The sequence below is a fragment of the Falco naumanni genome, chromosome 6 (genome assembly GCF_017639655.2).
Source record: "Falco naumanni isolate bFalNau1 chromosome 6, bFalNau1.pat, whole genome shotgun sequence".
Lineage (NCBI taxonomy): Eukaryota > Metazoa > Chordata > Aves > Falconiformes > Falconidae > Falco > Falco naumanni.
The window spans coordinates 72,192,004-72,219,633 of record NC_054059.1 but is presented as its reverse complement, the minus strand read 5'-3'; the positions used below and the strand labels follow the sequence as shown (position 1 = coordinate 72,219,633).

At 39.3% G+C, this 27,630-nt stretch overlaps 1 protein-coding gene across 1 annotated transcript in view; it reads left to right on the top strand.

Annotated features, from left to right (window-relative positions):
• Positions 1–27,630, top strand: part of FZD3 (frizzled class receptor 3) — a 61,489-nt gene that overhangs the window by 27,893 nt on the left and 5,966 nt on the right. The window contains exons 3-5 of the mRNA XM_040599074.1: positions 1,065–1,261; positions 2,882–3,899; positions 25,684–25,832. Coding sequence (XP_040455008.1) covers positions 1,065–1,261; positions 2,882–3,899; positions 25,684–25,832 — 1,364 coding nt within the window. The remainder of the gene's footprint in view (positions 1–1,064; positions 1,262–2,881; positions 3,900–25,683; positions 25,833–27,630) is intronic.

Here is a 27,630-nt window from a genome sequence, read left to right as displayed (position 1 = left end):
TTGAAATATAATGAAGGAGAAGTGGCATACTAAAATGTCACTGCTCTTTCTCTGGTCTGGAGGTAGCAGAGTAATTCAGCATTTGTATTTGTGATACATTTTCTTTCAGTGCTTCCAGGAGGAGTGTTCCTATTACTGTTAGGTAAACCTGTGATAAAGTAACACAGTAGCACAAGACAACAGTTATTTTTTCTGACTAATTTTTTTCAGGCTGCGATTTCACAGTGCTTTCTGATGGCTAGTCAAGAAATGTTATTTCACTGTGATTATAGCCCTATTCTGAAAGCTAGAAAGTTCTATGTTTGCATGAGATTTTATATAAACATGATAGCATGCATGTTGGGACTCTTTTCCTTCTATCATCAGAGAATATCTGTAGAACTGAGATTTTAACATATAGGTTCTCTTTGGTTGGACAAGATGCTGTGGGAAGACTGCAATGGAAAATGTCCTGTGTTTACATTTTATAGGAGGCTATGAAGAACACTGCCCTGCAGAAGAAATGCAAGAAATAGATTACTTACAATTATTACGTCATGATCCAAAAACAATATTTGAAAGATCATAGTATGCTATATTTCTATGCTGTCAAGGAATCTTGCATTATCTAACATTCCTCAGACTGTAATCTCATCAACTGAATGCAAGTTTTTCTTACTATCCTACTAAATAAGCAGCTAGCAGTTCATGGTGTGGCTGTCAGTTACACAAGCACTAAAAGGAATCAAGTTTGTGTGACTTATGGGAGAGAGTCAAGCTAAGCCTGAATCTTCAGAGGTGTTTGTCTGTCTAATTCCCGTTGATTTTCATGCAAATTGAGTACATAAATGTCCCTCGTGAATCTTTGTCATTGTCCCCAGGCTTCTTGATTGCATGTCTTCCTAAAATACCTGAGTGCTGTGTTATGACGATTACTTCTTCCAGCAGACAAAGTTCAGAAAAAGAAGCTTGTGGTTATGGTCGTGAAAGCCCTAACACATCATGAGACAAATTGTAGCTTCCGTGCTGAAGTGTTCTGCAAATGTGCTGTTTGTAGCTATTGAATTCTTCTTTTTCTTTTCTAGCCATTTCATCCAATGGTGAATTTGGAATGCTCGAGAGATTTTCGACCATTTCTGTGTGCCCTCTATGCTCCTGTGTGCATGGAGTACGGCCGCGTCACTCTCCCCTGTCGCAGACTCTGTCAAAGAGCATACAGCGAGTGTTCCAAACTCATGGAGATGTTTGGGGTCTCTTGGCCTGAGGATATGGAGTGCACCAGGTGAGCAAATCTGGTTGGGGTTTTTTGTTTTGTTTTGGGTTTTTTGTTTGTTTTTTTTTTTTTAAATCCCAGGATAAAATTTTAGTATGATCTAGGATGTCTTATGATCTGAAACAGGTGTTTTAAATGTATTCCATTACAAGTGCCCTTATTTTCCCTTGCATTTGTATAACAGCTTGTTTCCTGGGGTGGAAACTGAGTTCAGATTTCTATCACCTGCCCAAAGGACAAGATGAAAATTTCTGTGGGCAGTTACTATAAATAGCATGTGCATATTCTTAAATGAATAAATATACCCACCTGTTTTTCTTCTTCCTTGTCATTTATGCTGACCTGGTTTTGTCTGCTATACCAAAGTTGAATAGGTGATACTGCTATAAATTTCTCTGAGAGTCGGGCAAAATTGCATACGCTAGATATTAATGGCCCTTTTCTGAAGGGGGAGCTGGCTGGTCTTGATGAGTGTATAAAATCTCAAACCTCTGTTTTCAGAGCATCTAATGCTTGTTGAGCTTGTGTATAAACAGATGTTTTCAGCTTTGCATTACACAAGTAACTTTATATAAGGTATTTGATGATGCTCCAATCTATATGAAACAGAATATATATGAAATTGAAAACAGTATCTTTATGCTTTGGTGTTTTGGTTTTTTTAAGTGATTTCACAGCTAATAAAATACAGGAAAAGAAACAGGAAGAAATAGTCTGTCTTACAGTTGGATTAGCGAGAATGAAAACCAAAACTTTTAGCAAAAGAATAAGTCAGAGGATGCTTTTAGGTCCAGATAATCTGCATCGAAGATGGCTATAACTCCATGCACCAAACAGATGCCTGGGCCCTTTAGGTCCTCCCATCTCGTCAGTAAGGCTCAGGTAGTAAAATTTCAAAGCCAGAGCTAAAACTACTGAAACTTTTGCTGGTGCTGTGTTAATGCCATTGTGCCAGAACATGAACTGTGGCAGAGGAACAGCCATACTTAGCTTATGCTGCGCTTGCTGAGGCGATAACATCTAGCAAAACAAGGAACTGGATAGCTAGGCGTGGAATCCCTCCAGTCTTTCCTTCAAAACTTTAGACTGTACTCCAGCAGTCCTTAGCCTCCAGTCAGAGTTTTATTTAATTACAGAAATATCTTCATCATAATTTCAATTTATTGAAGCTAGTAGCAGTGGTAGGTTGGAGTTTTGTCCAACCAGTGCACCGTCCTGTCTGATAGCAGCTAGTACAGTTGCTTAGGGAAAAGTTTTAAAATACTGTATAAAATCATGCTTCCCTGGGCACATAGTCTCCATTTACAGTAAGCCTAAGTTTATAGACTTCCTGAGATGGATTTTGTGTCCTAACCTTTATGCTTAAAGCCGCAATGGGGCCCTTGTCCGTTTATTTCTCTGGTTTATTTTTAAACCTGCTTTATAGTTTCAACATCCACTGCATTCTGGGACAATGAATTCTAGCGTTTGTTTATACATAGCGCAGTATTTCATGAATTACCTGTTGTTTGGATCGTTCTTCAGTTTTGCTCCAGTTAGTGTGTCTAAAGTCAGACATATAAATAAGGTTACTAGTCTTTGCAAAGTCTCTGTATATTTCTTGTAAATAATTATTTTCTTACTTTTTAGATTCCCAGATTGTGATGAGCCATATCCTCGTCTTGTTGACCTCAATTTAGCTGGGGAGCCCACAGAAGAGGCTCCAATGGCAGTACAGAGGGATTATGGCTTTTGGTGTCCTCGGGAGTTGAAAATAGACCCTGATCTGGGTTACTCTTTCCTGAGGGTACGGGACTGTTCCCCTCCTTGCCCCAATATGTACTTTCGGCGTGAAGAGCTCTCCTTTGCTCGCTACTTCATCGGAGTGATCTCCATCGTCTGCCTTTCTGCTACCTTGTTTACTTTTTTAACTTTTCTGATCGATGTCACAAGATTTCGCTATCCAGAAAGACCGATAATATTTTATGCTGTCTGTTACATGATGGTGTCATTAATTTTCTTCATTGGCTTTCTGCTTGAAGACCGAGTAGCATGTAACGCATCTAGCCCTGCCCAGTACAAGGCTTCCACAGTGACACAGGGCTCTCACAACAAAGCTTGCACCATGCTATTCATGGTGCTCTATTTCTTTACCATGGCTGGCAGTGTTTGGTGGGTCATTCTGACCATCACATGGTTCTTGGCAGCTGTGCCAAAATGGGGCAGTGAAGCAATCGAGAAGAAAGCGTTGCTCTTCCATGCCAGTGCCTGGGGCATTCCAGGAACTCTAACCATCATCCTCTTAGCAATGAATAAAATTGAAGGTGACAATATTAGCGGCGTATGTTTTGTTGGCCTCTATGATGTGGATGCATTAAGATACTTTGTACTTGCACCTCTCTGCCTGTATGTTGTTGTTGGAGTTTCCCTTCTGCTAGCTGGCATTATCTCCCTCAATCGGGTTCGCATTGAAATCCCATTAGAAAAAGAGAACCAGGACAAACTAGTGAAGTTCATGATCCGGATTGGCGTGTTCAGTGTTTTGTACCTCGTGCCGCTGTTGGTTGTAATTGGCTGCTATTTCTATGAGCAGGCTTATCGAGGTGTGTGGGAGACGACATGGATTCAAGAACGCTGCAGAGAATATCACATCCCGTGTCCCTATCAGGTGAGGAAAACAATATGACATATTCAGGAGTACAGAAAATGGATAATGGGGGGATGAGTTAAGACTTACTTGTCATCCCTAACTGAAAGAGCTGCTATTTGGACATGGGAAGGTTCTTGCCATACTCTAATTATCTGGATAATGCATTAGGCCTTCTGGAAGACTAGGTATTATCGGGAAATCGGAGGCTTGCATCAGCTGCTTGGTGGCTTTTTATGCAGTTTCTGGGCTGTATGGGACCTATACAGGATATAAAGATGCTATTTTAAACCAGCTTCAGGAACAGGATTTAATGAGTTTATTTTTGGTCATTAGAGATGTGTTACAAGTTTTGCTCTGAAGAAATTTTGGCACTTAAGCTGCATTGTCGTCAGCCTGATTACTGCTTTTTCTAGTTTTTGTTGCTCATCTGTAACAGTTTAGTTGCTTTGATTAGCCTAGAGGTTTTGTGCTTATTTTAGAGATGCCTATGCATGTGTCAGAAATGTCTGTATAAAATCTTACTTGAAGTGTCTTCTGAAGGAAACCAGAGCTTTACCGCTCATCGGTTTTGTTTTTTTCAAGAAAATTACACTTACCTGCTCAATTTGTTCAATTGAGTTATCACAGGAACAGAAGCCTCTAAGAGGACTAGATTTCAAACTGTCCACTGTTTACTTCAGTGTTACACTGGTGCAAAGGAAGCGTTGTAAGTATTAATTACTTGAAGCCTACTTTCCTTTTTGAACCAAAGTGGCAGATTGGTTTTGGAATGATATTGCTTAGATATTTTCTGCAACTTATTTGGAAGATCTTTATTTCAAGAAGATTGTACAATAAGCATCTATTATATAGCTGCACATGCAGGGGTATAAAAAAGAGTTATTTTGGCTCTAAAGCAGTTAAAACACCAGCTGGATCATCAAAGCTCACATTTTAATGCCATAAAATATCGCTTAAAGGTTTGGCTTAGTCTATATAGCTTGATAATAATCTTTTTATTACCTTTTAACCCTTTTATTGTTTTCTCTGTTAGATTTTATTAGGGTGTGACTCTTCCCTCCCATCCAATGTGTGAGCATTTTTATGGCAGGAAATATCTGTCAGTGGGTGTGTTCAGTTTATTTGCCTGATTGAGTCTTCATTGCTGCAGGTTTTAATATGTTAAATGGACTGGTGCTTAAAAAGAGAGAAAAAGAGGGACACGTGGTTTTCTCTGTTAATTTCAAATACCCATCATATGCTAATCTAAAACTTGTGTAAGAGTCTATAAAATCAAAAGGATCCTGCTTTCTCATAAGTTAAACAAAAAACTTTTAAACCTTGAAACTTCTGTCTGAGGGCTAAAATCCTGGCTAGTGGAGTAATGAAAGCATGTAGTAAAATGCTACTCAAATCTCTAGAAAACCGTTAACATAATGGCTCAGCGGGAGTCAAAAGAACAATAATGGTTTCATTCACATCAAATTGGGTTGAAGGACCCGAAGACCCTGGGGAGTATTAGAAGGGTTTTTCTTCTAGCCCATCCAATTTTTTTCTTAAACTAAACATGCTTCCCTAATTAAACTATCCAGACTTACAATTGAAACAGACTTCCAAAGCTGTGGGGAAAATAATTTTATCCTTAGATTGTACTAAAATATAGTATCAAATCAGGGGAAAATTTAAGGCTTTGTGGAGAGTATTGCTCACTTGCAAAATACGACCATATTATTTTCTGAGCCTTGATTTTACTTAACTTAGAGTATTTGAATATCAGTTTCTGAGATGAGACTATCCTAAACTGAGAGTTGTAGTTGATTACACAGTGTTTTATGTGCAAAACATACGCAGGATTGTGGTAGTTGGGATTTGATACTTGCACAGGCACACTTTTTTCAACACCAGCAAATCTGAGGTTAAAAATTCATTAGTCCATTCAACCGTTACATCATCTTTGCCATCAGAGGATGATGGCACAGTAACTCATTCTGGAAAACTGCTAATGGGGGAGTTCAACTATGCAGCTGCTACAGGCATGCCTCCCTCCTGTGTGACTGCTTCATGCAGGAGATACTGTGGGGTTAATAATTTACTGCAGATTGCCCTGGCTGCTGCTAAACCAAAGAGGGCCTTGGCACCTGGTGTTCAAATGAAAAATAGACATCATGTTGCATTGACTACCTAAAGGGCTAAATACTCCCAAAATGGAGGAGGCAACAAAATACCTTTATGCTTCAATCTTGATTTCTGGCTACCTGCATGTTTCCTGGGTTAACCTGGCAACATATTAGTATGGAGGGAGGCATCTGTTGCTTTCCTTGTGAAATAAAAACTTTTTTTTTTTTTTCCCCATAAAGACAGGAAATCAATATCCTAGTATTTCCTCTCTTTGAGGAATAAGCACAGGGCAAAAAAGACCTCATTTTACCTTGCCTTCAGCATCCTCGGCACTCCACGTTACTGGGAGAGGCTGGGAAAGAGGGGAAGCGTTTGTACAAACTGGCAGCAGCTCTCTCCCCACGAGCCCATCCCGGACCTCAGTTTTCTGTAGCATCAGGGGCTGCTGCAGGTCAGGCAGTATCTTTAGTATGTTGCCTGGGCAGCAACAGCAGGTAAAATGCTAGGCAGGAGTCGTCCTTCTCATACCATGACTGTAAGGGCTCAGATGAGTTCCAAGATGAGCCCTCAAAAGTTGAGTGGAGTGAATAGTGTCTCCTTGAGTCTTCCTTTAGTAAGGAAGAAGCTACTATGTTGAGAGATGGGCTTTATTTACAGTATATACAATATATCTAACGTGATTCAGAAATGTAGTTGCACTTTCCCCACTATAAGGGAAATGCATTGTTTTCATGGATGTCAACTTAAACAGGCAACTTGGGGAGTTGCATTTTGTATCAACTTGGACAAATATCTTAATTCAGTTAAAAATATCAAGGTTGCTATATTACAGCACCCTTCTTTCAATGTGAATAATGGCAAGATGACTAAGATGTTAGCCACAAGTAATTATTTTTATTGTTTCTGATGCTAGAGCTATTTGCAGTGACTGCAATGATGTAATCTTTCCAGTCAGTATTACGTCCCTGTGAAATACCTGCTCACAGTGGCCTAAAAATGTCGTAACCCACCCCCTCCATTTTCACTGAGGTCAGAATATTTTTCTTTTCCTGGAGGGGGGAGTACTGCCTTTGTAATCTACTTTCAGCACAGCAATATTCAAGTGGGGAGCTGAATTTTATGTTGGTATTCCACTTCTCGCTCATTGCCTTAAAAAATTAATTCATGCTTGATCTTAAAAAATGGATTAATGTTTTTGGTCAAGAGGAGTTCATGCAGTAGGAAGTGAAATTTAATTTTCACTAGCTGTAGAACCTGGTACTCCCATCATAAACATAGCATTTTAACTGGGCTGTGTGCATTACATGTTCTTCAGGTCAGACTTATATCTCATATATAGTCCTTTTTATGAGAGTATAGCACAATTTTATGTGAAGGTAAAATAGAGAAATGAAGGGAAAGAAGCAGAGAAGTATGATACAATCCAGTCATAAATTTGTCACATCTAGTCATCTCTTTTGCTACAGTTGAAAATACATGTTTTGCTGCTCCTTCTTCTGCTTCCGTTTGTAACAGTGGTGGTTCTACCAATATCATGTGATTGTTCAGAAGGAAGAGCCTTGCAACAGAGTTGGATTTTTGTAAAGTTGGGCTCAGGGAGGGACATTTGGGAAAATAAAATTCTGCATGTTCCTATTGCTTTTCAGCATGGCTATCATCTCCATCATCTGTCTAATAATTTTACCGCTCATAACAAGTTCTTGATATGGGCTTGGCTCTTTAGTCTGCAGTCCTGACCCAATGGTGAGCTTTCAAAGCTTGTCTCTTTCCTCTCTTGCTTTGCAATTTCTACCTTGTATGTTGATGGAGCATGTCATGCTATAGGAACTAATTCAGATAAGTGGTGGACTGGGATAGAATTTTGGCTGGTCACTTTACAGAAGCACAAAATCGCTCGGGTTGAAGGGACCTCTGGAAATCATCTTGCTCAACCCCACTGCTCAAGCCGGGTCAGCCCAGGACTGGATCCAGTCAGGTTTTGAATTCCTGTTGCCTTAAAAGCTGTGAGTTTCTTTCTATCAGGTGCCTAAGCTCAGATACATCTGATGTTGGGTAAAAAGTGGGGGAAAGGGGAAGAACCCCCCATTTGTAGTGCACTTAGCTGCTGTTACATATTCTTCTCCTCCAGGCACCACAGTGTTTTTGTTCTTTACAAGGAGAGCGTCAGAGTTTTGTTCTTGGAAATTGCAAAGACAGACAAATTGGGACACAGTTACCTGCCCCAGTCTGTGAAAGTATCTCTCAAAACTGGGATGAATTTGGCTGCAAAGTGAAATAGTTACTCAGCAAAGTCAGTCTCCAAAGGTGGTTGTAATGTATGTTTTTCTTATGAAAAGTAGGAGTTCAAAACGGTGAATACAGTTTTTCTAGCCCAGAGAAAAGGGAAGGGCTGCATCAAACCAGAAACATTCCAAGTTGGAAGAAAGTGGTAATTGTCATCTTCCCAAGGTAAGGAAATGTGTCAGCTTTCTTGAGATGGCAGAGTATGATGTCAAAAGCTTTTACCTCTTTTTTTTTTTTTTTTTTTTTTTTTTTTAGTCCCATAATGGCAGATTTCCTGCAAAGTAAAGAAGGTCCTTTGTTAAGATTCATTTCTTTTAAATCCAAATGTAAATAGAGTCTCCATAGTTCTCACCAGTGCTTCAGGGCTAGGCTAGGCACTGTGCTGATGGGAGAGACATCTAATTTAGATGTTAAGGAGGAAAGAAAAGAAAAATAAACTATTTCAAAGACATTTGCTACCCTAGTGGGAGTCCTTGAGAGATGAAACTAAGCAGTATGAATTATCTTTGCTTGTGATCTGATATTCATAATTGCTTCACTGGATTAAAAGACCATAGTGCTATCTTGCTAAGAGTGAAGGTGGTGCTCCCTGCTTTTCTTTTCGATATTATTCAGAGGAATGGAAGCAGATGTGGATAGCACAATTGATTTACTGTTGATGGGGAAAACCTGGATAGCAGGGTGAGTTTAGAACAAATTGTAGACTCTAATTTTGTATTGGAAACTCTCTTTTATTTTTCATTAGGAACTCAGTTTTGTGCTGTATGCTGAATATCCGTCCAGTCTTGTTCAGTCATTATTGTAATGTACTCCAGGTAGATCCCTAAGCCCAGAACCAGGAGTAAAAATAGTGATGAATACGTTTAAACATGGAAGGCTTTAAAATGTGTAGATCCAGTTATGGAGTCTGTTTACAACCTACTTATCCAACGTATGGCACTGTGCCTGTGCAGTGTCTTCTTCACTATATCGTCTGGTTTTCAGCTTTGGGCTTGGCCTCGTATAAACCAGTAGAATTTGAGAGATAAAATAACAAACATCTATCAGAGTGAAAACAATGTGAAAATGAAGAACAGCTACTGAGAGCAGCTTTCCTTTATTTAATTTCAGATGTCTTTACCTAAGCCAGGTGTCCTTGCCTCCTTTTATAGCTGAAGCTGAGAAAAGAGCATTTTTATAGTGATTAATTGGACAGTCAAATGAATTGTATCCTGACTTTATTGTCGGTTTGAAGAGGTAACACCTGCTGTCATTGGATGATTCTGTGTTAGTGTTTTTGCTACAAAATTATGGGGATATTTTTGGGGGGAAGGGGTAAGAGAGGTTGGAGGATTTTTGCAATCTGTCCCCTTCAAAAATCAGAATATGCCTCAACACCTTTTAAACACACTTTCTAGATCCTGACCAGTCTTGGCTTGAATAGCAGCCATTCCAGAAAGAAAACTGGATAGCATGGGTTTTGCTCATTTTTGAAGAAAGGACGTAAGTAAGCACCTAAGGCCACAGTACTTGGAAGGACAGAGGCTTGCATTTGGGAATCCCATGGACGGATAATTTTTGTTTTGCTAGGCATCATATAAACATGCTTCAATGACTGACAGAGAAGACTACTTTTGCAAGAACAGTGAACACAACACAACTATTTTTGCAAATGTAATTTTAACCAATTGAGTTCTTGAAGCAGTTACTACACTTATGTCTTTAAATCTTTTCTATTTTCCTTCTGATCTTTGCTTTAAAAAAAATCAAAACTGCCTTGGCATTTTTAAGGACTTTAATAATTAAGGGCGATGCTGTAAGTTGGTGTAATACTGAATATCATTTCTATCAACATAGAAAATAGGAAGTCAGTTGAGCCAATTTTTTTTTCCTCTTCACTCTACCTATTTCGCTCCAAGATGAGGCCCCGGTCTTGCTGTGTAATAATGTCAAATGGGTTTTTACTGAAGATGAGAGTTCTCACCCACTCACTTCTGTTCATTGCTGGTGTCGGATAAAGAAGAGAGGATTAATTGTGGTTGCCTAAGATACCAAAAGCATAAATGGAAAGAATGTTTTGTTACGGTACCTCTTGTCTGTCAATGGCAGTTATATGTATCTAGTACAGGCACAAAGGAAAACAAAGTACAAGCTTGCTAATATATTTATGTTAATATAGAAATTATACCACATTACAGATTATTTTAACGCATTATTTAACAGCTCAGATTGGAGAAATGGATTTTAATATTAGGATTAATCTCTGTCACCTGCTGATAATTTTGGCTCAAGAATTTGTCAGTTTTCATGTTTCTCATTTTCACAAAGGTACTTTTTGATCCTATCACAGTTAATTTTGTACTGGAACTTTTCAACATAATTTTAGATGTCTCAAAATTAACACTGTTGTGATAAAAATCTCTTCGTTTCAAACTGATTTGGATCACTAACAACTATAAACTGCTTTGTTTGTTTTGCATCCTTTTTAGAGGTTGCCCACGTAATGGGTGGGGGTAACATTGTTGAGTGTGTTTCATTCCCACTTGGCACAGCTTTGTCCTTCATTTATTTTATGCCTGGTGCACTGAACAAACACGGCAGGAACGTTGCTGAAAGCAGAAACTACGCGTAGCCTTCTTGCAGAACCGTTTCAGCACAGAACAGGTGCCAACTGAAAAGCAACTATGGGATACAGTCGCGGTAGGCTGAGAGCCAAGAGTATGAGAGTGTCTAGTCATCTGCTCTGCTCTTCACTCTGCTGAGTATTATATCTCCTAGCGCCTACTTTTAACTAAAATCGGGCAGAAGCAAAAAAGACACTGAGACAAACTGCTGTAAGTTCCGGCTTAGGTTTTGCAGCTCTGTCTCTTCATTTCTCCCCCACCCACTCCCCACAAAAGAGAAGAAAAACAAAGGAAAAAGCCTTACTTCATAAACTGTATTTGTGTTCAGGTTTTATAGTGCTTCCCCCTACCCCCCAGATTCTTAATAGACATTTGAATTTACTGTAGAGATTTTTAAATTAGGTGATGGCAAAGTTGATTCACACGCACTTAAGAAATGCTCTTGTAGCAGACAGTCTTTTCCCATGGCTGCATTATGGGTGAAGTGTAGCCCCTGTTGACACAGGCTTTATTTTCATGCACAAATGCTTTAGAACAATTGCACATGCGGCCCAAAGAGAAGAAAAGACGGGGCTTGCAAACATCTTGCCAAAAACAGTGGCAAGAAGTAATTGTTGAGATACAGAGTCTCTGTTTGTGGGGTGCTGATCAAGTCAGGATGGAGTCTTCCCGCTTTTATTGGCTGCAATATATGGCATTTTCCAGTTTTTGCCATTTTCTCCACTAATCAGGGGGGTGCCACTGTCCTTTTAAATATAAAATAACTCAGCTGGTTTACCATCTGTGTTACAGTGGGTCTTCAGAAACACGCGGGGGAGTGCACTAAGCTGGATACAGAAAAGAGGCTTTGTTAAGAAATGTCTTAGCGCCCTTTTTGTGTGGCACAGGCATAAAGAGAATATATTTAGAGATGTCTATAAATCTAGATTTCTCCTCCCACCTCTTTTTCATTAGTTATTGTTTAGAATTCCTCTCAGAAGAGGTAATAGATTTGCTTAAATCTGCCCTAACGAATTACTTCTTTTTGAATGTAATTATTCTGTCCAAAAAAAAAAAAAAAAAAAGTGGTTGAGATAAAACCATATTTTCCGTGTTGTTGTTTACTTGGAAGAAACTGAGCAAATCTGAATTATGAGTTAGGCTTCTTTCAGAAATAAAAATAACATCAGCTCAGAACAACAACATTAATCACAGTATTACACTGCTTCCTAACAGTGATTCCATTAATTTTGCTTGGTTTAGATGTTTAGGACAAAGAATATATTAATGGGAAATTTCTCAGAATTCTTTGTTTCATCATTAGTAATATCAGTCCTGTCTCCTCCTTGCACATCCAGGACTTTGATAAATCCAACACAGGATGCAACATACTCTCTTATCTCACATTGGCATGTATGCAATTTCCAGTCAATTAACATATTGAGTGAAAGCAATCATTTCATTCACATGACTCATTTCTGGCTGGGTGTTTTTTTATTGGATTGACTGAGCTAGAGCCAGAGGGAAATGGTGATTTCTCAACCTTTATCTTCAGACAGGCTGATTTGTACTTGTATCCAAATATGACTCCTCAAGGTCATCTTTTTCTTTTTTTCCTTTCTTTTTATCCAGTATTTTGCTGAGGGTAACTTGCAGAGGAGGTCAGATCCTGCTATTTTTGAGTTCTCAGTTTCATTCCATTCTCTTTTTAATAAGCATACCTTATATGTGGAACAGCCTTTAATTCCGATTATTAAGGAAGCTCGCTTTTCCCACTGACTCTTTTAATTGCTATTAAAATGGCAATAAAAAAACTCAGGAGGTTTGATTTCTCTGGTTTTGAAGCATCAGTAACTTTTAACTGTCAGAATTGAATGTTAGCAAATCAGTCACCTAAAAAAAGGTTTATCTTTTCATTTTAATACATTAAAGGAAATTGCCTATAATCTGCATTTGAAAATTCTGAATAGCAGTGCATTCATTAATGATTATGACTTTTTCACTGGGTTTCAGGGTTGCTTTGAGATGTTGAGTAGTCATGTCAAAATAGCTGTAGACCAAATTGCAAAAAGAAAATCTTTAATGGGGTGTTAGCTGTAGATCTCTGCCAAATTCTTAGCAAATGCTGAACCTAGATGTTTGTAAGCCTGGATATTCTGCATCTGAGTGAATTTCAGTGAGATGGCTTTTGTTGTGCTGTGTAGCATTCCTTGACTATTGAGTGACTTGTCTTGTCAGCATGGAAACACAAGGTACAATAAATTTCAGAGATACTGCACTTCTGTGCGTTTATTCCTACTGATTTCAGAGGATCGTTACTATTTTCAACAAATTTTTAAAACTTGAGTCCTAGAAGGGTACTTAGATTTGGATGTCGTTGGTCTCAGACTAAGCAGCTCTGACAGTTAAACTGCTGACAATAGCTTTGTTTCTGAAAGCTTCAGCTTTTCAGGGAATTGTGATTGCAGTCATCATATCTATAATGACCCTGGGCATAACATGAGCAACCAGCTCCCACTGTGAGTGTTCAGAGAGATTTGCTTGGTGGTGTAACATAAAGCAGTTCAGCATACTGTCTGTAAATACACACATAGAGAAAGATGTTTACTCTCTCCATTAAAACAATTTGTTTCTAAACCTGAAATCACTACTACTAAGTAAAGACTATACTTAAAATAATAGACCTACTCTAATGATGGAATATAATGTGATATATGAACTAAGTTCACCTGTAAGACTGGTCCAGATCTCTCAGACATGTTCTGCGTATGCCTTGATCTTGGTAAACATCTGCTTAGCTTAGACATGGCTGGGCTATATAGCATGAAAGTGTACAAATATTTGCACATTTCAAGTTTGATTTTTCTTTTACATTATTTGTATGAACAAACAATTCTCCCCAGCAGCATCCTGCTGTTAGTTCTTTTTTCTTAACAGAGGATTATTTTATTTCCTAGAAAAGTAAATGCAGACAAAGAACGCAGTATCTCTTCCCAACATGTGTGAAGGTTTGCTTTCCACATGAGCTGAGCCCACTCAAGAATCAGGTGCAGCTTCAAAATTGAACTGCAGAACATAAATATACTTGTTGATATATATAAATAAGAATCTTTTTATACACAAAAGGCTGTATTTGAGTCATATAAAGAGCTGGGTTATTCACTTGTTTTCCATTAACAGTTTATATTCCTAGTAATACAGATGTATTTTTACATGTGTTTTGTTTATGTGTTTGTTCTTTTTAATGGAGTTTCTGAAGTCATTATATATAATTTTAATGCTGAATTATGTTAAAATATCAGTTACACTCAAAAAACCCAAGATCACTGCCTTCTCATTTTTATCATGAAAGAGTGAAAGCATGAACACTTATAAGCATATCATATACTGATAAATATCAAAACTGATGAGCTGCATCATCTTCCAGGGTGTAGAACACTCACAGATCAGAGTTAAGCTTAGACCAGACTATGTTACTCCTCGTGTTTGAAGTTTGGGACTTGTCTTTCTAGAAATGTATTATTGTGTGGGTTTAACAGCTCGACTTCAATATATGAAAATACTTTCCTCTCTAGTCCTGAAGCAGTTCTTTCAGCAAGAACTAGGATGAGTTTTAAGTAGAAATGGGGCATTAATAATTCTTGTTATTATGTTATTATGTTATAACAGCTGAGGGTGGAAGGGGCCTATGGAGACTGTCTAGTCAAGCCCCTGCTCAAAGCAGGGTCACCTAAAGCAAATGGCTTATAGCTGTGTCCAGCTGAATTTTTAGTATCTCCATGGGCAGAGACTCCACAACCTCTCTTGGCAACCTGTTCCAATCTGATTGAACACCTTTCAATCACCTTTATACTATTACAGTATTCAGTGTTACATTGAAAAATTTTCCCAGTTGATGTAATACCCCCAACGCCAAATTATTTTTCAAAGATTCAGTTGAACTGAAGTTTTTTAAAATCAGATGATGTAAATGATCATTAATATTCCATTCACACTATAACTTGAAAAAGAAAGCCTTTAGACTAATGAACATGGTGTTTCTGTCTGTGGTGAATAAAAAGTGTTTTATAAATACTATGTTTGCTAAAATAGCTATTTGTTTCTTTTCCCTGGAGTTCTGTACTTATGCCTTAAGCTATGGTTTGGCTGCTATTTGCATCTTTACAAAATTACACTGATCTATTTCTTTTGACTTCATCTCCAGCAATTTCACAGCGTGGTAATTACTCATTCTGAACCATTTTTGGAACAAATACAAACTGATGTGCAACTAGGTTTTGCTGGATGGCAGTATTTCTTCACCAAAAGGGTGTCCAGCACTGGTACAGGCTGCCCAGGGAGGTGGGGGAGTCACCATCCCGGGAGGGATTTAAAAGACGTGTAGATGCGGTGCTTAGGCCATGGTTAGTGGTGGGCTTGGCAGTGCTGGGTTAACTGATGATCTTAAAGGTCTTTTCCAACCTAAATGAATCTGTGATTCTGTGTGATTGACTGCATTGTGTTGGATCAAAAAACACTGTAAGAAAAAACAAAAAGTAATGAAAGGTGCCAGGAACACGGTTCTGTTAGAGCTTGTCTTTGGAGGAGGAGGAGGGTATAAGAGCATGCATAGCCTTGCAAAAGGAGAAAAAGAAGGGATGCAGTTGCAGTTTTAGGAATCCATAAAGGACATTTAAGAACACATTAAAGTCAAGTGGCAGTGCTGGCAGAATGAGAACATGGTCATGAATAAACTTCAGTTGAAAATTAGAGTATTATATGGTGAATTGAGTGGGGTGGCTCATGATTTCAGGATAAAGCTGGATAACTGAATGGGTTTGTGTGCCGTTGTTGGCTGCAGCAGTGGCAGACTTGACTTGACCAAGGATGCTTCTTGTGTTCTTAATGCCAAGTGTCTTCATTCAAGTAGTGAAAGTTTATGAATGGGGATATATTCCAAGCCTGGGCTGTAGTAAGCTTGCTAAATTTTGTGTTGTAAGAATTGAATAAATTCAAGAAAGAACATTTACTGCCAAAATAGATGTCAAAGCTGCAAAGGTTTTAGTCCAAGTACATTTTTAGCAGTGGGGTTGACAGAAATCAGATTTTTCTGATATATTAGGGTGGGTTTGTTTTCCTGACTTATTGATTCCCAAGGAAGTGCTTATATCTGAAGAAAAAAAATGGCAACAGGGAGCTTCCAACATCTCTGGCCATGGGACAAATCTGCCAAATGCAACCTACTGCAGTTGAACCCTCAGTATCCCTAATTTGACAGATTTGCCAGTAATTCAGGTAGACATCTCTAATCTTGTCTTAATCTCTGTGAAAGTTAGGTATATCAAGCAGCGTGTTGCGGGTTGCAGTAAAGAAGCATTTGCTGATACAACTTAGTTTCAGCTGTAAGTTTATTGACTCATGTTAGCCCATGCCAACTGCACTCCCTGTTTGCACAGAGAATACTACAGGAATGCCATCTGGTTCCTCAATGGGGATAAGAACAACTGCATGACATATTATTTTGGTGAGCAGTGGGATTTAAGTAAGAGAAATCATAGCCAGTCAGGTTTGTTTCATCATTTGTGTAAGACACCTTTGGGTGAGTCACGCCTTGACTTGAGGTGATACTTTGTCATTTTAATTCCTGCATTAGTAACAGGTCTGTAAAAGGAAAAAAGAGTATATGGGTCCTTGGACCTGTTACATCAAATAGCTACAGCTCACCCAAAAGGGGCTATTTAGGAGAGGGGCTGAAATGGTCCAAAGTGAGGAATATGTTCAAGAATTGTTATATGATTCTTTTATTCCAGCGACAAGAGGAAAGATAAGCTGTGCTGGGCAAAACAACTGTGTGGCAGGTGGAAACTGGTTTGGGTTTTTTCTCTCTGCAGAGGAAACAACACTTCAGCTTGTTACATGTCCACAGGGAAAGGAAAGAGAGGTCCAAGCCTCTCATGGGTGGTACACTCAAATAGACTTGCTTTTCCCATGCTTAATGCCTGGCATTAGTGCTGGGAGACTTGTTGACACCAGTTCCTCATACTGATAAATCAGAAGGCAGGTGTTTGGGCAATCTCTCTAATTACAAACCATGGCCAGCACTTAAAAAATTAGTTGCTGTGATTGAATGCTGTCTTCCGCTTCAAGATAAAGCCACAAACCACCCAACATCCTGATAGCTTCATTGAGGTTCAGCTTTCCCTTGATAAACAGGGTGTTCCCCCAGAAGTAGTCTCCTGAAGCTGCAGAATAACCTGGCCAGAGATTGTTGTGAGATACCTGTAAGATGATGACTGAAGCTGTGTAGTTTTCTGCGTTCCCATCCCATGAACAGTTAGCATCAGAGTTTTGGATGATTGCTGGTTACTGACACTGTGACTAACTGCAGGGCCTGAAGGGCAAAAGCATTGGAGGTGAGTTATTAGACTCTAGTCATGAGTCAGGACCTTTTTAGTTGTCCTCTGGGATCCCTTTTCAAGAAGAAGATAGATGAGGAAACCCCTGCAGCGTTACCTTGTGAGAGGCCACTCTCTGCTGCGTTGTTCTTTATTCAAGCTATTTTTCCAGCAGATGATTACAGTCCAGTGTGTTCCCCAGGCACAACGCGGGCAAGGGATGACTTCCGGTGAAAACCAGTGCCGTTCTTCTATGAACGGAATGATTTCTTTCCCATATATTGCTTTCCCATAACATGCCAGAGAAAGTAAAGAGAAATTCTTCCAAAATATATTTCATTGCATTTTAAACGTTCTACAGAGGCAGGTTATGTAATGTATTTTTTAGGTACTTACATGAACTAAATTCTTGGGGGGGAAAAAGTGTGTGGCAGATCATTTGGCATGGTGAGATATATCTGCCGTGCCTGAACTAACACTTAACTCTGTAGTGAGTAAGTTTCCTCCAGAATAGCCTCTATCCCATTAAGGTGGTAATTTTATAAGCTTTTATTACAATGTCTTATTTATTTATTTTTAGCTTGGGTTAGGTTTCGAAGCTATCCGTTACTGGCCCAAGTCTTGCATAGGCTGATCACTTTGCTTTAATTTCCACTCAGGGTATATAGCTACTCGGTAGTTCAGTAAGTCTGGAGAATGGTTAGTAATGCTTTTTCGTAATTGTTCTGACTATTTAGTTGTTTTAATGTGAGCCAATGGGCAAAGTTAATGCATGGTGCTTTCATGTTCCCGTGGCTGAGGAGAGTGTGACTGAAAGCATGAAACAAAGAGCATCCATGTTCCTGGGTGAGAAAATCCAGGGGTCTGAACAGCCATATTTACTCTGCTCGTAACAGTCTGGGTATCTCCTGAGCCACGTGGCTTTTGGTGTTTAGAGCCAGAAAAGTTTCCTTTTGTTTCTTTGGGATGCAGAGAAGTCTCCTGATCCTCTTGAGACTGTTTCACACAGACTTGAGCTATTCTGAAGCTCCTGCAGCATGTGTTGGCTTTGTCATTAGGTGTGAAGTGCAGGCTAAATCAGGCTAGCCATTACCTTTTTTCCAGGTGCTTGTAGTTTCTCAATTCTTCAGTTTGTGCAGCCTGGTAGCTAGAATGGTTGCATGGATTTGCTTGTTGGATAAGAGTAAAACAAGCAAGTTGCAGGATTTTAATAACCTGGAAAAATAATTTTATTTTACAATGCTACATTTTACTGGGAAATGAGCAGTATGAGTATAATATTCTAAGTCTCAAAGCAATGACAGTGATGGAAATAGTTATGAAACTGAGACTGTTGGATCAGATTCCCTCTGGTCTTTTCCCCACTTCTCCCATTTTCAACAAAAGGATGGGTTAATTTGAATTTCATTGCTTTTTATCCTTAGGGAAATATCAAATGACCAGCATTATTGTGGAACCATGCCCCAAAGGAGGGGGACAGGTGTTGTGTTTGTGTTTTCACTTCACATTCGCAGCAAGCTCATTAATTTGCCATTTCATATGTTTTAGTGGGAAGAGGCCACTGTCTGTGTCACTGAAAAGCAACTGTGATTGATCGTTCAGGGGCAGAAGGGGAAAATATTCAGAAATTAGTTATATAAGCATCTTAAATTAACAGTGTGCCTGCAAAGAAGCATTGTTTTTCCCTGGAGGAATGCTGAAATTGATGTTTTTAACCTCCTTTCTGAACACCTGCCACTGTGTGTTTCAGTAAGGAAACAATACATTCAAACTAAAGTCTTTGTATTCACTAAGGAAAGTACATTTCTGTTTGATCTGTACCAACCCAGCTGCTACGCCACCCCAGCAGATGGGAGGAAAAAATGGGTTAGAGAAATCTCGCTATCACATATGCAATCTTTGTATCTGACAGAACTTGTTTGTTGGTCTTCACTAGGTGAAACATTGGTGCCTGTGCAGCTCGCGAGACATGTCTGAACAGAGTAGAGTGGAGTGTAGAGCACACAACCCAAGCTCCTGCATCTGCATCTCGCTGCCTACTTTTTCTTGTTAGCTGAACACCTCTGAAGGCCTAGAACTGCATGGCGAGACAGCTTCAGTTCAGGGACTTAGATCTGTGCAGTCTGGTGTTTGCCCAGGTGTCTGCATGAAGCCTGTCAAGGCTTTCCAATCATGTCTTCATAGGGGGCTGCTTTTGCGGCAGGTCCAACACGATGCACAATGAACATCATGTTCAATAGCTGTCGCTCAAGAAGGATGCTAACTGATTCGTGCCAGCTTTGCTAAATTGCCAAGTTCTCATGTTGCTAGAGTGCACGAGCCCCTCTTGCATCTCGGGGAAAGCAATCTGGTATGAAGGAAAATGGAGAATCACCACCAGTATTGTCTTTCCTCTAGGAGAGGTTCTCATCTTGAAGGACATCACCACTGGCTGCCTTCTGGTCTCTGCTTCCCTGACACTGTCTGCCCTTACAGAAAGTCAGTTCCTGACGTTCAGAGCAGACCAGCATGCTTGTAAGACAGGCTTTTATCTAAAAAAAAAGGTATTATCATAGTTTTTAAGGCCCAGAGGAGATCTGTCGTGTCTCTAGATTTGAGTCAGTGGGTTGCCAATATATCAGAGATTTTTTGAAAGCCTTTGATACATGATAATGAGGGGAGCTCTGAGGTTAGCAGACGTAAAGAAGGGTCTGGCAATGATGCCAAGTGGGAGACAGAAGAAATTACTAAATTAAATAACTTAGATGTTCACAGTTATTGTTTCAGCTGATAACGTGAATGTAGCAGGCCTAAATTGTGTTCATTTTAAGAGAGTTTTTCCTCACTGGCTGCATCTGCAGTGGAACTCAAGCTCTAATATTAAAGGGAACGATTTTCTAATGGGATTTGTGCTTCTCCATCTGTGCCAAGAAAGTAATAGCATTTGAGAGCTGTTATTTTATAGCTGAAACAGTGTTCGCCCTCTATTTTTAGATGCACGTTGGGACTTTTTATTAGTGTTTCACAAGTTGGATTACTTGCAGAACAGCACTGAAAGTTGAAGTTAGTGCTCATGCAGAACTGATTTCAAGGGAAATTACTGTAACGTGTAATCTGCAGTTAACATTGAGATCCTAAAATAGACAGCTAAGGTGAACTTGATGGTGCTGCAGTGGCAGAGGGTATTTTGTGATCAGCTACCCCTTTAGATCCCTACTTTGCAAGCTGAATATCTAAAACCTCTTCAGTGCTTAAACCATTGGGGTGAGGGCATGAGGATGTCCAACATCTCTGCTGGAAGGGTAGAGGGGTGTAGTGTGTTACTATTTGAAAATTATTGCAGTATATCAATAATGTATTGTAACCCAAAAATGTAACAAAGAACATCTTTAATATACCTTGCTAAAATAGTCTTAAATCTTTAATTGTAGCTTCAGAAGCTACATACCAAGCACTTATCAAAGCACAACAATAAGGGACTGTATTTCTTAGGTTCATTTTTTTCTTATGCCACCAAGAGTGTGCTATTTATGATATTGAACAGCCTATCTCCTGGGTAAATCACAACATAATAGCTATTAGCAGTGCTTTGCTTGCATTGTAATTCTATGAAAGAAGAGGAAATTCTGCATAGAGAGTTTACATTAGTGATTTTTACTCCTTGTTATTACAGTATTCGTTACGAGTAGTTATATGGAGCTCAGCTTAAGTCAGCAGCTGTGAAGGGTTTTGTAGAAAAATAACGAGATGAAAATACATTTAAAATTCTTAGTAACTGCATTTCAGTTTCTTCTCCTCCTTTCAGTTACGTCAGTACAGCTTTCAGGGATATTTCTTTGTTCTGGTTTCGGATAGAGTTAGTTTTCTTCTTAGTTGTGGACTGGGGTTAAACCACAACAGTCCTTAAATAAACTTTGATATGTGTGGCAAACAGCATCAATGGTGTAAGTTTACACATTTTGTTGTTGTTGTTATAAAAGAACTGCCACATTTTCATTGGAAACTTCTTACTGGAGAGACATTTTCTCTGATAATACAATTTTAAAAGAGAAACTTATCTTTGTTTTCTTACCATCTACCAATTTCCACTGTATATTCCACCACACTTCAGTTTTAAAATTGCAGCTGTTTTTCACTCAGAGTTGAAATAATCTGTTAGAAAGAACAATAAATACATAGTTTCTTTAGATGTTTCCCAGTATCCTCATTTGAAGGAGTGAGGGCCCAAATACAGCTTAAAGAAGTTTACATTTGTTTAAGTTCGAACATACTTGCTTATATTCTGAATTTTTGAAAACAGAGATGGAAAGTGCATCAAGTGACCTTATTACATAAGCATGGATGGCATCAGAGACCCGAGTGTCTCATTTGTCAATTAATCAGTCTGCCCATTTTTCTTCATTTTTGTTATACCCAGAATTTGGATGGCTTCTCTCTTACCTTAAGTTTGCAAAAGGCTTTCTGCAAAGAATCAAAGAAAGCTCATCTAACAGGCTGGAGAAGAGGAGAAAAATTTAATCTCTGCAGTCATGGGAGGGTGGTCTTCTAGCAGCACCTAGGACCGCATTACATATTCCCTGCATCGTCGTCTCTGTCCAAGAAAACTGGGCATCTTGGGCAGTTTTCACTTTGTCTTCAAAAGTGGTTACACATGTAGTTGTCATGTGGTTTTAAAGAAGTCTTGTATTTAGCGAAGCGTTTTGTCTCCTCTTCTAGTTGTTCAACTGAGACAAGTTGTAAAAATTAAGATGCTGATTATTTTAGAAGTGTGGACAATATTACAGCAGCAGCTTTTTTTCGAAGTACTTCCCCAGAAAGTTACTGAGGTTTTATTTGTTGAAGTTGGATACTTCTGGAAGAGTTTGGGTCCTACACAATGAATTCATCGACAAAAGGAAGAGCAAGTGATTCTGTAGTGCTGGAATTGCTGCCATTGTTGCTTCAGCTGACCCATACTTGCCTCAGTAGTCCTAATTACCTGCATTTTCTCAGCAGGAGGCATAAATGGTAACAGGCAAGCTGGGCTTTAGAAGCTGAGAGTATATAAAAAATGGTTTTAAAATAGCAGAAGTGCTACTCAAACAGTTTCAATATTAAACACACTGCTGGCAATTTACTATAAATAAGGACCCTTATTTCTAGAACTATCAATGCTGTGGTTGTGTAGCAAAGCAGATAACATTAACAGATGCTTTTGAAAAATATTTTGCATTTGACTAAAGTGGTGTGTGAAGTTCGAGTATTCCAGGTCAAATTATAATTTAATATACTGTGAATATAATCTAACCATGTTCAAGTCTGCAATACTTGGCTGGTGTGTTTTTCGCCCCTCCTAAATAGCCAGGTGGTATAGGAGAAGTGAACATCTGGATGTAAGTTTTGAGGGTGAACACAAGTAAGCTTTTGCATAGTTTTACTGTTTTTAAAAACTGTGCTGCCTCTTCTCTGTCGTAATGAAAGAAAATGGCAGTGTTTTGGGCTTGGAGCTGCATGACTGCCATGCTTCTGGGAAAGGGGCTTGGAGGCTTTGGGTTTAAACAGCTGGTATTTTCAGTTTTATAAGCCTGGAATAGTAATTTCAAGCGTTATTTTCCCTGTATTAATTATTACGAATGTCTCATAATCCACAGGTATATGCTGTTTAAAACAGGTGCAGTCACTTTAGTATGAATGATCAGTAAGTCTAGTATGTGTTACTACTTGAATTGCTTGCTTTGTGCACAGAGGCTTCTTTTCAAGAAATGTATGTAATGATGTTTAATAACTTGCTTTGCCAAAGAGTGTCATGTTCTTCCTTTCACCTGAAAGTATTTGTTGTATATATTTATTTTTATTTTTGCTTGGAGTTATTTATAGGACCCAGCATGAATATGTTGAGCCAGAATTTTTGATACCAAGTGATTTACTGTAATATCTTCATGGAAGTAATATAATTTACTTAGTGCAATAGGGATTTGTAATATATTCAGTAACAGCAATAGTACACATCACAGCACCTGATTTCTGTTGGCTCTAGCATAAAGCAGTATGACTCGGTCAATAAAATAAAGGTGTCCTGCAGTACAGTGAGCAACTGAAGGCTTTAGCACTAGAACTGTTGTTTTATTCTTAATGCAAGAATCAAATTTAAATTCCCTTCAGGCTGGTAGTTACGCCAGGGGAGACTTGGCCCAGTGGACAAGCACTGTATGTAAATATAAAAATTTACCTGAATATTACCTTCATTAAGAAGTGATGAATTTCACCATTATTCCACTTCATGCCACATTTGCACTTTATGAAATGAGATAATAAGGTTAATTTTTGAGAGCTTAATTTTGCGGGATATTTTTTTATTGGGTAATTGTTAATTATTTTTTTTCTTGAGTGGAATCTCACAGGTTGACTACAAAAGCACCTAGAAAGCCTTCAGACTTGTTTTGCATGGTTAAATGGTTGCAAGCCTAGGATGGTCCGTTGTGTTGTCAAAGACCCTTCAACATTATTTCTCCCTGGGGCAGAGATGGGTGGAAAGCACACTAAGCAGTGCTAAGGAAAGAACGGACATGGGGAGAGCCTTGATTCCACTTTGTATGAAGATGAAACATCTCAGAATAATGCTCATTATGTTTCTATATTTATTTGAAATGGGCACGTAGTTACTGAAGACCAATATCAATAGTCCTGAATTTTTGTCATGTTCTAGCCTGCCACAGTTGCACTGTGTGATTTTGGGCAAGATACTTAAATTCTTATTTTCCATCTACAAAGGTGATAGGATTTTTTAAAAATGTAATAATACAAACTACTAAAATAGTGGTTGCTATATTTTCACTGGTCCATATAGAAGCTGTGCTTCCCCTCAGCATTATATGGTTGGAAAATCATGGGACATGAAAATCATCTTGACACAGTGACTACAGTGAATTCAGATTTTCAATTTGGGAAGGCGGGGGGAATGGTTCTTGATGTTGTTTTAGGGGATTGTATACGTGTTTCTATGTTAATACAGGCTTGTAGGATCAGAGTGAAGCTCTGACTGACACTGTCAACATCTTTCATAAACTGGTAACGCTCAACCTTAAGAGGTGCCCGTCCTCACAATTCTTGTTTAAAAGCTATTCCAAAATCATGCTGCTGTAAGGATGGCATTTCTTCATGGCCGATGCCATCATATTTCTTTCGTATTGCTTAGCTTAAATACTCCTAAGTGCATTTCTCCAACATTTCAGTGTTTAGATAATTTGTGTTATATAGCAATATTTTTTTTTTCCCACACCTTGGAGTGTTTCTAGGCCAGACAAGCTTCTTGCAAGATAGGCTGTCTGTTCCCTGACATCCTGCTAGCCCCTCCCTATACCCCTCTGCTTGCCAGGAAGATGGATTCAAACTGAATTCCTGGAACTATACTAAGTATTTTGGTCTCACTGTTACCTTACGGAACAGTGTTCCCCTGGCTTGAAACTCAGCCTTGTTGTGATCAGTTTTATTGTCTTCCCTGGCTACTGACTGTGATGAGCCTTTTGACTGATCCCTCATTTAGGTTTTCCGACCAGCTGTCCCTCAGCTGGGATGAAAAGCAGGGAACCTCTTCCTACACCCCAAGTCATTTAATGGCCAGTGGATGTTTGAGATCTGGAGTACCTTCCGTGGTCACAGTGTGAGTGAGAGTCACGCAAATGCTTACAGACTACTTAAATTACACCAGAACAAGTTAATTCCTTTCCTCTACAGCCTTCTTGTAAGAAGATGGTAGTATCTTTCAGGTTTGCACTTGAAGTTCTCTGTCCTTGATGGTTCAAGTTTTGAGCTGGGTCACTGATTCAAGAGAGTGCCTGGATGACTATCTGTTTTAAAACGACCTTACAGACTTTCCTGGAAATACTGTCTTTGTATCTTCTCTGCGTCTTTTCCAAACAAACCCTTTGTATATCAAAATCTTGGCAAAAAGAGACCTCATGAGCTTTTTCAGATTCAGTTGATCTCCCTGAAGAAATGGGGAGAGGTAAAGGTTTCGCTGGGTCAGCAAGAATCAGGCAGCTGCACCTTGCCGATACCTCAAATTCCTAAGGGAGGGAAGCTATGGGTATAACCCTCCACCAAAGGCTAAGGGAATAAAGGATCAGCATTGACCATCCCGTGAAGCATTTCACTGGGATTTTTCCCAACAGCGAATGTAGCCCCTGGTTTTATACAGGTTAATTCCATCAAAGCAACATGTCTTCACAATTTATAGATGAGAAAATATTTCACAATTATTCAGGGCACAGACAAAAGACCAGAAATACAAATCAAGGCCAAGACCTCACAGCAGTTGAATCTTTTGTTTTACTCGACAGTGGCCTACACAACACACTCAGTCATGTTCCCTGGAGCCGTGAAACAAAGGAGCCCTGTTGATGTTTACTTTGGCTCAAGGCAGAGACAGTTGTTTTAAATGAGTTAATAAATGGAGTAGTGAACTATGATGGGCTGTATAATCTTCTTTTTTCTTTTTTTTCTCTCTAGGTCACTCAGATGAGTCGTCCAGATTTGATTCTCTTTCTTATGAAGTATCTCATGGCTTTGGTTGTTGGGATACCCTCTGTCTTCTGGGTTGGAAGCAAAAAGACCTGTTTTGAGTGGGCTAGCTTTTTCCATGGACGCAGGAAAAAAGAGTGCGTATTGATACTGAATAGGTGAACTGGTTGAATAGTGGCAAATAATCTCCTCTCCCCTTGTAGTCCTGTAAGAGTATTTTGGTTGGTTTTTCATGGAGGCAAAGATAGGAACAGCTAGGGGCAGTTTTCTTAGAGATCTCTCTCTATCCAGAATAGCAAGGAAGGACAAGGCAAGCAAGAGTTCGAAAAACCCTTGAAGAATTGTCGCTTATTTTTCCGTAATTACTCTTTGGTCCCAGAATCAAATTGAAATTGCCCCATCTGTTTCCTCCAAAATTTTTTTTTTCAGTAAAAATTAGATTTCAGTTGAATGCTACAACTTCTCTGCCACTTACTGAGAGGTAGAATGGAAAGGGTTTTTTTAATAAACATGCTTAGCTAGTCAATTGAATCAGACCTTTAAACTGAAATTAAACGTAAGTTCTTTTCACTGTGATTGTGGTTAACAGTAATTGTCTCTGCTTTTAATCTTCCTTTATGTATTAGTGCCACATTACAATTTGATAAAATGACAACATCTTATAGCTTCTGTAGGGTTGAAATCAATTTAGACTAAGAGACAATCTATATGACTTTGTAATAGCTATGAATAGCTGCTTTCATAATCATAAATATTGTCTTTTAAGTAGATGGTTCAAAATAGATCCACAAATACAGCAAGCCTTTAAGTGATTACTCCATGACTTTGACTTGTCCATCCTTAGCAGAACTGGCCTTCTGCTGAGGCTACGGTAAAATTACCTTCTGTAAAGTTGCAGCATATTTTTCTTTATTCAAAAGATAACCTACTAAGATATGCGTGGGGTTAATAACAACTTAATATGATTTTAATACATGTACATACTTACATAGATATGACGTACTAGTTTGGTGGGTAGAGGACAGGAAGAGTTCATGAAGGCAGAGGAAGTTATTTTACAGGACTGGCGATCTCCAGGAGAGCTGGATGGCTCCTGAAAGTGCCATCCTCTCTCCTGGTGCAGCCAGGCAGCAGAGGAGCCCCCGCGCACAACACATCTGCCTGGAGCCAGATTCCTTTTTGTTTTTTCACTGAGCAGTAAGAGGCAGAGGCAATACAAACCTCCTTCCTCAGGTAGCCTGTTGATCCTCTGTGACCAAGAAAATCAAGAGAAGCTAGCCAGGCACAGGAAACAGAACGTGAAAGAATATATTAATATAGGGAAGGAAAGGGAGGAGAAGACCTCCCCACAAAGAAGAGATTTAAACAAAAAATAAAAAAAAAAAAAAAAGGAATGTAGAGGATGTGATAGCACCTCCTTTCATCATGCTATGCTAGAGCGGCCAAGTGTGTGCCCCCTTCCCAGCAAGGGATTTCAGCAAACAGGAGCTGTGAGACTGCTGTAACCAGTGATCTAAGGGCTACAGGCCAGTTGCTTAGGCATTATCGTATGTGTTGTATTTCATCTGGTATTCTCCTGCTGCCAGTTTTAATCCAGATGTTAAATGCTCTTTCGAGTGAGGAAACAGCTTCCCGTGTTCCCCAAGAGGCAGTTTCCCAGGTAATCTGAGCTTGCCAAGTCACAGCACTGTCCCAAGGACTTTGCTTGTAACAATATTCACAAACTAAGGCCATAAGCAAACACACTGCAATTATTCCACATGTCTAGGCTAGAGGATCAGATACAGGGGCTATTAGGAAGAAATTCTTCCCTGTGAGGGCGGCGAGGCGCTGGCCCAGGCTGCCCAGAGCAGCTGTGGGTGCCCCATCCCTGGCAGTGCTCAAGGCCAGGCTGGACGGGGCTGGGGGCAGCCTGGGATGGTGGGAGGGGTCCCT